This window comes from Heteronotia binoei, chromosome 21 (genome assembly GCF_032191835.1).
Source record: "Heteronotia binoei isolate CCM8104 ecotype False Entrance Well chromosome 21, APGP_CSIRO_Hbin_v1, whole genome shotgun sequence".
Lineage (NCBI taxonomy): Eukaryota > Metazoa > Chordata > Lepidosauria > Squamata > Gekkonidae > Heteronotia > Heteronotia binoei.
Genome location: NC_083243.1, coordinates 19,966,206 through 19,981,615, shown reverse-complemented (window position 1 = coordinate 19,981,615; position 15,410 = coordinate 19,966,206). Strand labels below are relative to the sequence as shown.

At 47.5% G+C, this 15,410-nt stretch overlaps 1 protein-coding gene across 1 annotated transcript in view; it reads right to left on the bottom strand.

The window, feature by feature from the left end:
* Positions 1-11,909, bottom strand: part of PPP1R36 (protein phosphatase 1 regulatory subunit 36) — a 67,462-nt gene extending 55,553 nt beyond the window's left edge. The window contains exon 1 of the mRNA XM_060261811.1: positions 11,779-11,909. Coding sequence (XP_060117794.1) covers positions 11,779-11,801 — 23 coding nt within the window. The 5' untranslated portion in view covers positions 11,802-11,909. The remainder of the gene's footprint in view (positions 1-11,778) is intronic.
* Between the last annotated feature and the right edge of the window lie 3,501 nt (positions 11,910-15,410).

Below are 15,410 nucleotides of genomic sequence, written 5' to 3'. Positions count from 1 at the left end.
CTGGGCACTCCATTATTCCCTATGGAGAACAATTCCCATAGGGGATAATGAAGAATTGATCTGCAGGTATCTAGGGCTCTGGGAGGGCTGTATTTTGAGATAGCAGCACCACATTTGCAGCATATCATCCAATGCCTCTCCCCAAAATGCCCTCCAAGTTTCAAAAGGATTGAACCAGGGGTTCCAATGCTATGAGCCCCGAAAGAAGGTGCCCCTATCCTTCATTATTTCCAATGGAGGGAAGGCATTTAAAAGGTGTGCGGTCCCTTGAAATGTGGGGACCAGAACTCCCTTTGGAGTTCAATTATGCCTATCACAACCTTGCTCCTGGCTTCATCCCCAATGTCTCCTAGGGTTGCCAAGTCCAATTTAAGAAATATCTGGGGACTTTGGGGGTGGAGCCAGGAGACATTGAGGGCGGAGCCGAGAGCAAGGGTGTGACAAGCATAATTGAACTTCAAGGGTGTTCTGGCCATCACATTTAACGGGACTGCACAAATTTTTAAATGCCTTCCTTCCATAGGAAATAATGAAGGATAGGGGCACCTTCTTTTGGGGCTCATAGAATTGGACCCCCTGGACCAATCTTTTTGAAACTTGGGAGGTATTTTGGGGAGAGGCACTAGATGCTATACTGAAAATTTGGTGCCTCTATCTCAAAAAACAGCCCCCCCAGAGACCCCAATACCCGCAGATCAATTCCCCATCATTCCCTATGGGAATTGTTCATAGAGGTGCATGATGGCTCTAGGGGTGGGGCTTCCCCCACCGGCCAGCTGGCTGGGGGAGGGGGGAAGCCTGTAAAACCGGGGGATCCCCCTCTGGGACCTGGGGATTGGGAAGCCTAATGTCTCCTGGCTCCACCTCCAAAGTCCCCAGATATTTCTTGAATTTATTTATTTATATTTCGATTTGGACTTGGCAACCCTAGTACAGTGCCATACAGTCCCCACCCCAAAGCAGCCATTTTCTCCAGTGGGAACTGACCTCTGTTGTCTGAAGAGCAACTGTGAAAGTGGGAGATCTCTAACCCCCACCTGGAGGCTGGCAACCCTATGCAAAACGCTGCTTTCCTCCACTCATCCTGCAAACAAAAGCCTTCTTTTTATAGCTGTGGTGTGAAGCGGCATTACCGTGTTGGTTACAGAACTTCAGGCAGCGAGGAAGACGCGCTTCTGCCCCATCAAAGACACTGCCAGGTGTCTGTAGAATACCCCAGGCTGAAGTTGGTGGCCGGCGGAAACGTTTGGTGGCCCTCAGAGCAGAAAAAGTCGGAGCATTCAATTACTGTCTGGTGCAATTTACAGAAGAAAGCTTCAATTTAGACATATGAAGCCCCAGCGGCTGACACTAATGAAAGTCTGTCTGTCCGCTTCATTGTTGCCGATGATTAGATTTTCTTTCATTCCAAGTGGTGCCAGCCATTTGGATGTTGCTGGGAATTTGCTTTGTGGTCGTTCTAGCGAACAACCTTTGGTTAATAAACGTGGCACGAGGAGAGGTTATTAAAATTCACCCTGTGCATATGTGTGACTAAGTTTACCCACAGCTTTAGAGAGTCCTCACCATTTATGCTTACAGAGTTTTGGGGGGTATTTGAGATCCTCCTTCAAGTCTGTACACTTAAAAAAAAAAAAATCCTTCTCTACAGAGCTCAGGTTGAAGGAAGCAGCACAAATTGGCTTTGAACCAGAGAGAGGACACACGGCTCAGCTGATCTTTCACTCCAGGGCTCTCAGGTTCCTCTTCACAAGTCTCTACCCCCAAAGCTTCTGACCCCATTCAAGAGAAAAAGAAGCGATGCTTTCAGAAACCTTCCAAAAACCCCATTTCATTATTGACCTCTAATAACAATCATGCTGTTAAATCGCAACCAATTTATGGCAACCCCTCGTGGTATTTTCAAGGCATAGGGTTGCTGATCCCCAGGTGGGGGCAGGGGATCCCCTGGTTGGGAGGTCCTCCCTCCACTTCAGGGTTGTCAGAAAGTGGGGGGTGGGGAGAGGAAATGTCTGCAGAGCACTAGGGCAGGGGTGTCAAACATGTGGCCCGAGGGCCAAATCAGGCCCATGGAAGGCTCCTATCAGGCCCCTGAGCAACTGGCTGTCATTGCTTCCTTCTCCCTCTGTCTTGCTTCCTTCTGCATCACAGCTTGCTTTGCAAGGCTTGCTCAGTTGCGCAGGAGCTACAGAGCAAAGCCTCTATTTTCTCCATTAGCTGAGGCCTACTCCCTTGGGAAGAAAAGAGAGGAGGCAGAACTTGCTTTGCCAAGCTCTCTCAATTGCGCAGCAGAGCTACTGAGCCAAGCATCTCTTCCTTCTATTGGCTGAGGCTCTTCCCCCTCCTGGTCCCCTGGGGAAGGAAGGAAAGAGCCAGAGCTTCCTTTGCGCATTTCCCTGGATCCCATGGAAGAAATACAAAGAAAGAACATTTAAGACCAACAAGTGCTAATGCTTTAAGTTTTTTTTTTAAAAATCGTTAATTGTGTTTGTCTGTGTCTTTTATAAAGTTTATATCTTTGCTACCTAATCTTAAATTGGTACACCCATGGCCTGACCTGACATGGTCTCATTTATGCAATTAAAGGGCTGAACATTAAAAACAAAGTGTAAAAAAATCATAAATCAACATACATGTATTTATTGTTGAAAGCTAAAACCATTTAAGGGCCCATCATAAGCCTCTATCCTATGTAAAATCATAAAACCTCAGTGGGAACCCACTCAACTCGACCTGATGTGTTTCGACCTAAATTGGTCTTCTTCAGAGGTCAAAAAGGTAAGTACACATATTGGCTCATAATACAGAACAGAATAAAACAACAGAACAATGCTGAACCACAAGGAAATTTAGTGAAGTGACAAAGGCTTAAAGATATTCTTGAGGCCGCCTGTTCTATAGTTTTATGTCTTAATCAAGAGCATACCTATAGCATTCAGTGTTTTTTTGTATGCCACCTGGTCCAAAATTGATCAAGTAAAGTCAGAGCCTATGTGCCAAGAGTTGTGCTCCCATTGAGGTTTTATGATTTTACATAGGATAGAGGCTTATGATGGGCCCTTAAATGGTTTTAGCTTTCAACAATAAATACATGTATGTTGATTTATGGTTTTTTTTTACACTTTGTTTTTAATGCTCGGCCCTTTAATTGCATGTTAACCTTTTAGGTTTTTTTACTCCAGTTTTTGGGTTAAGTTTCTTTCCCTTCTTTGTTTTTCTATGGTCTCATTTATGTCAGATCCGTCCCTCATAACAAATGAGTTTGACACCCCTGCCCTGGGGAGACCGGTCCCTATGGCAAAGGGTATGATGGAGAATTGCTCCATGGGTATCTGGGGCTCGAAGGGGACTGTTTTTTGAAGTAGAGGCGCCCTATTTTCAGCATAGCATCTGGTGCCTCTCCTATAACCCCCCCCCCCCCAAGTTTCCAAAAGATTAGACCATGGGGGCCAGTTCTATGAGCCCCAAAAGAAGGTGCCCCCATCCTCCATTATTTCCTAATTCTGGCAATGGAAGGAAGGCATTCAAAAGGAGTGTGGTCCCTTTAAATGTGATGGCCAGAACTTCCTTTGGAGTCCAGTTACACTTGTCACAGTCTTGATCCTTGCTCTACCCCCAAAGTCCCCAGATATTTCCTGAATCTGACCTGGCAACCTACCAGAATGAGAGATGAACAGAGGCGGTTTGCCACTGCCTTGCTCTGCATAGCAACCGTGATCTTCCTTGGTGGTCTTCCATCCAAATACTAACCACGTCCAGCCCTGCCCGACTTCTATGCTCAGATGACCTGAGGCTATTCAGCTTTCCACATTCCTTGTCTTTCTACTAAAATAGGTCAACCTACCTTGCTCCATGAAGTTTTAGGTTCCATTCCTTAATCCTCAGTGCACTATAACTGAAGTTGTTCTCATTCATACTGTGGCTCCCTGAGAACTGGAGAACAAGCTTAGGCACCGTGTGCCACTGACTCCTGTGACAGAATTAGTCCTTAGCAAACCAATACAAAAAAAAAAAAAATACGGAAATATTGTCCAAAGTTTTTTGCCCAAAAATATTATTTAGAAATTGATTCTTGAAAGCACTGCAATGAAATGCTTTGTGCGAGTGGAGGTTGATGTGAAAAGTGAATAAGCAATGGCTTAGCTAAAGCTTACAGCAAAACAGGGGGAAATAGACCGGTTTTGCCTGTCAGTATTTTTTTCTCTTTTGGGAACTAATCTGTGATTTTGGAAAATTATCATACCCTTGAGGTTGCGACTTTCCACTTAATAAATAATATATCTTTGGACAAAAAACTATGGACAGTATTTCTATATTTTTTGTATTGGTTTGCTAAGGACTAAATCTATCACAGGAGTAAGTGTTACACGGTGCCTACACTTGTTCTCCAGTTCCACACCCCGTGTGACTCTTTTCTAGTTGCTTAATCCCCAGTTGGGGGCAGGGAAATGTCAGCTTGGCACTCCATTATACCCTAGGGCAGGGGCGTCGAATCATTTTGTTATGAGGGCCAGATCTGACATAAATGAGAGTTTGTTGGGCCGAGCCATGTCAGACTGGGCCATGTGTGTACCTATTTAAGATTAGGTAGCAGAGATATAAACTTCGTAAAGGACACAGACAAACATGACTAAAGTTTTTTTTTTTTTAAACTTAAAGCTGGCTTAAAACACTAACGCTTGTTGGTCTTGAAGATGCTTTCTTTGTATTTCTCCCATGGGATCTGGGGATCTGGACAAAGGAAGCTCTGGCTCTTTCCCTCCCTCCCCAGGTGACCAGGAGGGCGAGGAGCCTCAACCAATGGAGAAAAACGAGGTTTTGCTCTGTAGCTCCTGTGCGATTTGAGCAAGCCTTGCAAAGCAAGCTGAGATGCAGAAGGAAGCAAGAGAGAGGGAGAAGGAAGCAGACGAGAGCCAGTCGCTTGGGGGCCTGATAGAAGCCCTCTGGGGGCCTGCTTTGGCCCCTGGGCCACATGTTTGACACCCCTGCCTTAGGGAGACTAATCTACATAGGATATAATGGAGAACTGATCTGTGGTTATCGGGGGCTCTTCGGACCTGGCAACCCTATCCCTACTCTGCTCTCCAGTTGTCTTTTATGGCAGGGCAGGTAAGAGCACCTGACTATTAAGGTTAGAATCTCCCGCCTTACCATTGAAGCTCTCTGATTAACCATGGGCCAGTCACACTATCAGACTAATCATAGAGTTGGACGGGATCCCCAGGGTCATCTAGTCCAACCCCCTGCACAACGGAAGTCCAACAGGATTGTTGTGTGGGTAAAATGGAGGAGAGAGGAGAGGGATGGAAGATGCTCTAGATCTCCCATTGGGGAGAAAGATAGGGTTTAAATGAAATAAAGAAATACGGTAATCGTAGATGGAATCTGTCTTAAAATCATAGCGTTGGAAGGGGCCTCCAGGGTCACCTAGTCCAACCCCCTGAACAACGCAGGAAATTCACAAATCTCTCCCCCCCCACACACACACACACAGTGACCCCTGTTCCGCACCTAGAAAATGGCAAAAAAAACCCCTCCCAGGATCCCTAGCCAAGTGGGAAAAAAAATGCTGCCTGCCTTTTTCTCCTCCTCTTCTGTAAAGATCACCTTGAAGGCTGGGAACAAAAGCAGACATGCTGAAAATTCTGGGTTTGGAACAATATTCCCTCTAAGCCATGGAGTCTTGTGAGCAGAAATTCTACTTCGTGAGCTACTGGCATTTAAAGCTGGGAGCTACTGCATAAATTTGTTTGCTCCGGGGCCATTTTCCCTGAGCTAAGACCAATAGGTGTGAGCCAGAGCCTAAAAAAACTATAAGCTAGCTCACACTAACTCAGCGAAGAAAGAAGAAGAAAAAGATGACGACGACGATGATGATAATATTTGATTTATATCCCACCCTATACTCTGAATCTCAGAGTCTCAGAGCAGCTCACAATCTCCTTCATCTTCCTCCCCCACAACAGACACCCTGTGAGGTAGGTGGGGCTCTCCCAGAAGCTGCCTTTTCAAGGACAACTTGAAATGAAGGAGAATAGCTCAAAGCCCCATAATAATTGCCAACATTATTCCTATGAGATCTCAGCCTTTAATCCCAAAGTTATTCTGTAGTCCTTTTTATGTTTTGATTTCAGAAAGAACATCAAAGAGGGAGCTAATAAAGCCTCCATTATGCCAGCATTCATATGGCTTACAGGCACCCACTGGGTGAAACTGCGCCGTCACCTGCAGCTTGGCAATCGCACCTACAAAGCACTCATAATTTTCTCGGTTCTGTTCCTGTTTTGCAAACTGCAACCCAAGATGATGGGAAGTTAACAGGTTCTGCAGTGCTAGCAAGCATGCTATCTGGAGGAGGAGGGCGGCAGAATAAAATCCTAGATTTGGAAAGAGTCAAAGGCACCAAACACAGGACATCTGTACACTTACTGGGAGGGTTCAAAAACACCCAGCTCTATCTATTGATGGGCGACCGGACTGGAGACGCTCCTGAAAACCTGGACCGGGCGATGCAAGCCATGGCAGGGTGGATCAAGTCGAGTGGGCTGAAGTTGAATCCAGCGAAGACAGAGGTCCTTTGCGTGGGCCGCGGCGGGCCAGGGGAGGAGATCTCCCTACCGGCTTTTGACGGTGCGTCGCTGATACCAGTGCGCAGGGTCAAGAGCCTGGGAGTGCTTCTGGAGCCTTCCTTGACAATGGAGGCACAGATAGCAGCCACTGCTAAAGCTGCCTTTTTCCATCTTAGGAGGGCGAAGCAGCTGGCCCCTTTCCTGGAACGTGACGACCTAGCAACAGTGATCCATGCAACGGTCACCTCGAGGCTGGACTACTGTAATGCCCTCTACATGGGGCTGCCCCTGTACCAAACTCGGAAACTGCAGCTAGTGCAGAATGCGGCAGCCAGGCTGTTGGTGGGACTACCTCGGTGGGAGCATGTGCAGCCTAGGTTGCGGGAGCTGCACTGGCTGCCAATTGTGTTCCGAATTCGTTACAAGGTGCTGGTTATTACCTTTAAAGCCCTATATGGTCGAGGACCTGCCTACCTTAGGGACCGCCTCTCCCCATATATTCCCCAGAGGGCACTGAGATCTAGCTCCCAAAATCTTTTAAAAATCCCTGGACCAAGGGAGGCCAAACTGAAAACAACTCAAGAGCAGGCTGTAGAGTATTGGAATCAGCACAGCGCCGCGCAACCCGAGCCGCCCGCGGGTCGCCTTGCGCAGCGCGGGAAAGCCACCCCAATCAGCTCCAAGGGCGGGAAGTTCGACTGGCCAGGATTGGGCTGGCCAGCAAAGGGGATGTTCCGGGAGGCTTGTATATATTGGCGGACCCGACCGCGTGTTAACCAGTTCGGTAGTGTGCTAGCTATTAAATACTTATGCCTTCACCACGACTCGTCTCTCAGTACACTACACAGGCCTTCTCAGTAACGGCTCCCCATTGGTGGAATTAACTACCAGCCGAGGTTCGAGCCCTGCGGGACTATAATCAGTTCCGCAGAGCATGTAAAACTATTCTTTTCCAAATGGCCTACAAGACTGAATTCTGAAATGTTATGCAGCCATCTGATATACATCGTTTTGTATTATAGCACCTTACCTGCTGTGGTTTTAATTAATCTATTTATTAATGTGTTTTATTGTATTTTTATTCTATGATATTTGCTGTATGTTATGGCACTTTACATGTTTGTGAGCCGCCCTGAGCCTGCCTTGGTGGGGAGGGCGGGATATAATTATTATTATTAACCTCAGTGGTACCACCAATAGAATTGGCTCATTGCTATCAAACATCCAAATGACATGGTGGGAATTGCTGTCAAGTTGCAGCCAACTTTTGGTAGCCTTATAGCAACCCTGGACTTCCTTGGTGGTCTCCCATCCAAGCACTAACCAGGGGCCCATACGACTTAGCTTCCAAGTTCTGAGACTGGGCTAGCTTGGGCTCCTCAGCCTTCACCCCTCCCCCCCAAATCTCCAGGAATTTCCCAACCCAGAGCTGGCAACCCTACCCACAAGACATATAGGCAGCTGGAATTGCTTTGCATATTGTAGCGGGAACTGCTTTTCATATTAGGCCACACACCCCTGATGTAGCCAATCCTCCTGGAACTTACAGTAGGCCCTGTATGAAGAGCCCTGTAAGGAATTCTAGCAGGACCTCCTTTGCATATTAGGCCACACACCCCTGATGTAGCCAATCCTCCTGGAGCTTCCAGTAGGCCCTGTACTGAGAGCCCTGTAAGGAATTCTAGCAGGACCTCCTTTGCATATTAGGCCACACACCCCTGATGCAGCCAATCCTCCTGGAGCTTCCAGTAGGCCCTGTACTGAGAGCCCTGTAAGGAATTCTAGCAGGACCTCATTTGCATATTAGGCCACACACCCCTGATGTAGCCAATCCTCCTGGAACTTACAGTAGGCCCTGTATGAAGAGCCCTGTAAGGAATTCTAGCAGGACCTCCTTTGCATATTAGGCCACACGCCCCTGATGTAACCAATCCTCCTGGAGCTTCCAGTAGGCCCTGTACTGAGAGCCCTGTAAGGAATTCTAGCAGGACCTCCTTTGCATATTAGGCCACACACCCCTGATGCAGCCAATCCTCCTGGAGCTTCCAGTAGGCCCTGTACTTAGAGCCCTGTAAGGAATTCTAGCAGGACCTCCTTTGCATATTAGGCCACACACCCCTGATGTAGCCAATCCTCCTGGAACTTACAGTAGGCCCTGTACTAAGAGCCCTGTAAGCTCTTGGAGGATTGGCTACAACAGGGGTGCGTGGCCTAATATGCAAAGGAGTTCCTGCTACAAAAAAAGCCCTGGGCTCTATGAAAGGGTGAAACACAGCCAGTTTTGCCACTGTTGGGGGGAGGGGGGAAAGGACTATCCATCCAAAAACTTATGCTAAGAGATCATGGGATCTGCTTGGACCAAAGCCACATAGGGCAGGTTTGTCATATAGAGTGGAAAAAACTTGACGGCATGCAACCTAACCAATCGCTTAAGTAAGCTTTGTTTCCGGTCCCTTGCTCCGAATTCGGAATTTGAGAAGAATTTCATGTCACGTGGCTTCGCAGCGTTGCCTGACTGAAGGATAGATGCAGGAGTACACCACGGTTTATTTTGGAAAAGACTATTCAAAGAGATTCAAGTTACAAAAGGAATAAATATGTAGGTGGTGAAAAAGGTTCTCTCTTTCTCTCTCCCTTGTTGTCTGCCTAGTCTAAAATTCCGCCCTGGCCCCTTTCGCTATATTAAGAGGCCCGGCAGTTACACAGGCTTGCCCGATCTTGTGAGATATCTGGAAGCTAAGCAGGGTTACCCTGGGTTAGCCGATAGCGTTGCCAGGCCCAATTCAAGAAATATCTGCGGACTTTGGGGGTGGAGCCAGCAGACAATGGGGTGGAGTCAGGAGCAAGGTTGTGACAAGCATAATTGAACTCCAAAGGGAGTTCTGGCCATCACATGTAAAGGGACGGCACGCCTTTTAAATGCCTTCCCTCCATTTGGAATAACGAAGGATAGGGGCACCTTCTTTTGGGGCTCATAGAACTGGACCCCCTAGTCCAATCTTTTTGAAACTTGGGGGGAATTTTGAGGAGAGGCACCAGATGCTATGCTGCAAAGTTGTGGTTCTACCTCAAAAATAGCCCCTCCCAGAGCCCCAGGTACCAGCAGATCAATTCTCCATTATTCCCTATGGGAATTGGTCTCCCTAGGGAATAATGGAGTTCCCAGCAGACATTCCCCCCCCCCCACACTTTCTAATGACCCTGAAGCAGGGGGAGGCTCTCCAAACCAGGGGATCTCCTGCTCCCACCTAGGGATTGGCAACCCTAGGTTGGCAGCCTCCAGGTGGGACCTGGAGATCTCCCATTTTTACAACTGTTCTCCAGCTGACAGAGATCAGCTCCTCTGGAGAAAACAGCTGCTTGGAAGGGTGGACTCTATGGCATTGTACCATGCTGAGGCCCTAGCATAAGAACATAAGAGAAGCCATGTTGGATCAGGCCAATGGCCCATCCAGTCCAACACTCTGTGTCACACAGTGGCCAAAAAAACCCTCAAGTGCCATCAGGAGGTTCACAAGTGGGGCTAGAAGCCCTTCCACTTTGCTCCCCCCCGCCAAAGCACCAAGAATACAGAGCATCACTGCCCCAGACATTTCCAATAATATGCTGTGGCTAATAGCCACTGATGGACCTCTGCTCCATATTTTTACCCAATCCCCTCTTGAAGCTGGCTATGCTTGTAGCCACCACCACCTCCTGTGGCAGTGACTTCCACATGTTAATCACCCTTTGAGCGAAGAAGTACTTCCTTTAATCCGTTCTAACCCGACTGCTCGGCAATTTCGTTGAATGCCCACGAGTTCTTGTACTGTGAGAAAGGGAGAAAAGTACCTTTTCTCTGCTTTCTCCATCCCATGCATAATCTTGTAAACCTCTATCATGTCACCCCGCAGTCGATGTTTCTCCAAGCTAAAGAGCCCCAAGCGCTTTCACCTTTCTTCATAGGGAAAGTGTTCCATACCTTTAATCATTCTAGTTGCCCTTTTCTGGACTTTTTCCAATGCTATAATATCCTTTCTGAAGTGCGGTGACCAGAATTGTACACATTATTCCAAATGAAACCTCACCATCAATTTATACTGGGGCATTATGATACTGCCCAGGTGTGGGCAAGGGATCCCCCGGTTTGGAGGCCCTCCCCCCGCTTCAGGTCATCAGAAAATGGGGGGAGGGACGGTGGTTCAGTGGTAGAGCATCTGCTTGGTAAGCAGAAGGTCTCAGGTTCAATCCTTGACATCTCCAACTGAAAAGGGTTGAGGCAAATAGGTGTGAAAAACCTCAGCTTGAGACCCTGGAGAGTCGCTGTGAGTCTGAGTAGACAATACTGACTTTGATGGATCAAGGGTCTGATTCAGTATAAGGCAGATTCATATGTTCATATGTCTGCTGAGCACTCCATTATTCCCTAGGGAGACTGATTCCCATAGGATACAATGGAGAATTGACCCATGGGTATCTGGGCCTCTATGGGGGCTGATGTTTTTTTGATAGAGGCACCAAATTTGCAACATATCATCTAGTGCCCCTCCTCAAAAGAAGAAGATATTGGATTCCAAGTTTCAAAAATATTGGACCAGGGGATCCAATTCTATTATTCCAAATGGAGGGAAGGCATTTAAAAGGTGTGTGGTCCCTTGAAATGTGATGGCCAGAACTCCCTTTGGAGTTCGATTATGCTCGTCACAACCTTGCTCCTGGCTCCACCCCCAATGTCTCCAGGCTCCACCCCCAAAGTCTCCAGATATTTCTTGAATTGGACCTGGCAACCCTATGAGGCCCCTCCCCTCTCCAAACCCAGCACTCTCCCACATCCACCCCCAAAATCTCCAGGTATTTTCCAACACAGACTTGGCAACCCTACAGGGATGGGAGACCACCAAAGAAATTTAGGGTGGCTACACAGAGGCAGGCATTGGCCAAGGCACCTCTGAACACCCCTTGCCTTGAAAACCCTATGTGGGGTCAACAGTAGTTGCCTGCAATTGTGACAGCACTTTCTACCACAGTTGTACAGCATAAACTTATGGTAATGGGGCTGTGCATAACAGCTAGCGATACACTAAACTAACTAAACTAAATAATGCTTTAAAACTACCTGCCAAATCCAGGGCAATGAGGCAGCATAGAAGTATTTCAGTTTTTTTAAAAAATAAATTGATTCCCTCATTAGCAAATAAAACAGATACTCATTGAAGTGGGAATACTATACCTATGACTTAATGCTTTGGTCATTCATTCCTCTTCTCTGCCAAAAGGCCTTTCTGAAATGTCAGAACGTTTCTGAGTTTGACCAGAACAACAACTGCGCAACTACAGGAATGGGTAGACGTTCTCTCATAATTATTTAAAGAATCCGTGTCATCTCTCTTTTCAGGGCTGTTTCAGGACTCTCTTAAAGGGACTGGGTGACAGATCTGGCTCAACAGTAAAAGATTTTTGGCAATTGGAATCTCATTTCCTACTCTTGATTTTTTTAAAAAAATATATTAGTTTTGTTGCTGAAGTCAGGCCCAAGGTCTTTGTTCTGTCTTGCAAGTTGGCAGAAACCTCCTTTTAAGATAACAGTGGGGAAAAACCAACAGCATCTCCTCATCTGTTCTCAAGCCGTTGCAGGTGTGCCGCCCTCAAAATCTTAGCATGAAGCATTTATATTTCTTCTCTCATCCTGCTCATACCGACCGTAATCCCCAGCCTGCTGACTTGGAGGAAAGGTGCACTGAAACCAGCAAAGCTTACTTCCCAACACACGCTTTTGAGGCTTGAACTGACAGCGGTGTTCCAGATGTGGGGAAATGATACATATGGGCCAAACAAAAAAATGGGCATGTCCACATGAGAGCTTTTCTATGTGCTGTTTTGTGCACAAAGCTAAAACCCTGCCTATATCCGAACTCTGAATTAGCACCACAAATGTAATTTTAATTGTTGAGTTTTATTGTTTTAATTGTAACTTAAATTGTTGTTTTTAATAATTGTTAGACGCCCTGAGTCCGCTTGTGGAGAGGGCGGGATAGAAATTTGAATAAAATAAATAAATAAACAAATATACATTAATCCTTCCTAAGAAAGCCAACTTGGTGTAGTGGTTAAGAGTGGCGGACTCTAATTAGAGAATTGGATTTGATTTTTTCCCCCCACTCTTCCACATGGGTCAGTCACTGTTCTCTCAGAACTCTCTCAGCCCCACCTACCTCACAGGGTGCCTGTTGTGGGGAAAGCCAACAGGAGTGTAGTGGTTTTGAGTGGCAGGGCTCTAATCTGGAGAACCGGGTTTGATTCCCCACTTCTCCGCGTGCACCTGCTGGGTGACCTTGGGTCAGTCATAGTTCTCTCAGACCTGCTCTCTCAAGAGTAGTTCAGCCAGAGCTCTCTCAGCCCCACCTACCTCACAGGGTGTCTGTCCTGGGGAGAGGAAGTGAAGGAGATTGTAAGTCGCTCTGAGACTCCAAGTGAAGGGTAGGGTATCCAACTCTTCTTCTTCCTCTTCCTCCGGAGAGGGGGAAATGGTAGCTGCTCCTAGTATCACCAGCAACACAGTCCTGTTAGATCAGACAAATCATCTAAGATGGATGTCCCCAACACGGTGCCCATGAGCACATTGGCAGCCACCAGTGATTTTCCTGGTATTCACCAAGTGATTTTAGAGAGAAGAAGATATTGGATTTATATCCCGCCCTCCACTCCGAAGAGTCTCAGAGCGGCTCACAATCTCCTTTACCTCCCCCTCAACAGACGCCCTGTGAGGTAGATGAAGATATTGGATTTATATCCCGCCCTCCACTCCAAAGAGTCTCAGAGCGGCTCAAAATCTCCTTTACCTTCCCCCCCACAACAGGCATCCTGTGAGGTAGATGAAGATACTGGATTTATATTCCGCCCTCCACTCCAAAGAGTCTCAGAGCGGCTCACAATCTCCTTTACCTTCCCCCCCACAACAGGCATCCTGTGAGGTAGATGAAGATACTGGATTTATATTCCGCCCTCCACTCCAAAGAGTCTCAGAGCGGCTCACAATCTCCTTTACCTTCCCCCCCACAACAGGCATCCTGTGAGGTAGATGAAGATACTGGATTTATATTCCGCCCTCCACTCCAAAGAGTCTCAGAGCGCCTCACAATCTCCTTTACCTTCCCCCCCACACACAAACACAACAGACACCCTGTGAGGTAGATGAAGATACTGGATTTATATCCCGCCCTCCACTCTGAAGAGTCTCAGAGCAGCTCACAATCTCCTTTACCTTCCTCCCCCACAACAGACACCCTGTGAGGTGGGTGGGGCTGGAGAGGGCTCTCACAGCAGCTGCCCTTTCAAGGACAACCTCTGCCAGAGCTATGGCTGACCCAAGGCCATGCTAGCAGGTGCAAGTGGAGGAGTGGGGAATCAACCTGGTTCTCCCAGATAAAAGTCTGCTCACTTAACCACTACACCAAACTGGCTTTTCCAGGGGACAGGGCTGGGGCCACTGGAGATTTGATTGGCTATGCAGGTTTTTTTAAATGTTGCTTTGAAGTGCAAGGTTTGCTGAGTGACTGAAGGCAAGCTGGAGCAGCCATTTTATCACTGGTTCCGCCTCATGTGGCAGCTGTATTGTGGCAGCCATTTTGTGGCTGCACCTATTACACTGTGTCAGAATTCCCAAGGCCCCTACAAGCTCAAAAGGTTTGGGGACCCCTGATCAAAGACACCACCCCATCTCCTGCAACGGCCATCCAGGCTCCCCAAGAAAGGGCACAGAAATGATAATGACGTGTTTTTGCGGCCCAGCCCAGATGAGCAACTGGCAGACATACAGTCTTTTCACACAGATGTTCTGTTATCATGCCGAAGGAGAATGGGAAAATGTGCTGGGTAATTTGTGAAGGGGAGGGAGTTGATTCTGTAAAGCACCATAGCTCCATCCAGGAGAGATTGGAGGGTGGGGAGGGGGGGTTGTTATTGGCATGTTCTTTGCACAAGGCTAGATTGACTGGTATGGCAGGGCTGGCCAAACTGCGGCTCGGGAGCCACATGTGGCTCTTTCACACATCTAGTGTGACTCTTGAAACCCCCACCGCCCCATTGGCTGGCTTGGAGAAAGCATTTGTCTCTTTAAATCACTTCTCCAAGCCAAGCCTGCCAGCAGCAAGGAGAACACATTTTTAAGTTAAAGTTGCTTTCTTTCCACCTCTCCCTCCCCCGATCCACCTACCTTCCTTCTCCCCTCCCTCCCTCCCTCCTTCCAGCTCTCAGACATCTGACATTCATGTCTTGTGCTGCTCAGATATTTGATGTTCGTGTCTTGTGGCTCTCAAACATCTGATACTTATTCTAGCATGTGGCTCTTGTGTTAAGAAGGTTTGGCCACTCCTGGTATAGTAGTTAGTATGTAAAACTGGGGACCTGGGAAAACAAGGTTCAAATCCCACTCTGCCATAGAAGCTTGCTGGGTGACTTTAGGCTAATCACACACTCTCAGCCTAACCTACTTCACAGGGCGGTTGTAAGGATAAAATGGAGGACAGGGGAACACTGAAGTTACTCTAAGTTCCCATTGGGGAGAAAGTCGGGTATAAACAGGTAAAGGAATGAATTTAAAGACAGCATTGGATCTATATTCCGCCCTCCACTCAGAGTAGCTCACAATCTCCTTTATCTTCCTCCCCTGCAAGACACCCTGTGAGGTGGGTGGGGCTGAGAGGGCTCTCACAGCAGCTGCCCTTTCAAGGACAACCTCTGTGAGAGCTATTGCTGACCCAAGGCCATTCCAGCAGGTGCAAATGGAGGAGTGGGGAATCAAACCCGGTTCTCCCAGGTAAGAGTCCGCACACTTAAGCACTACACCAAAGAGCCATTGCCCAC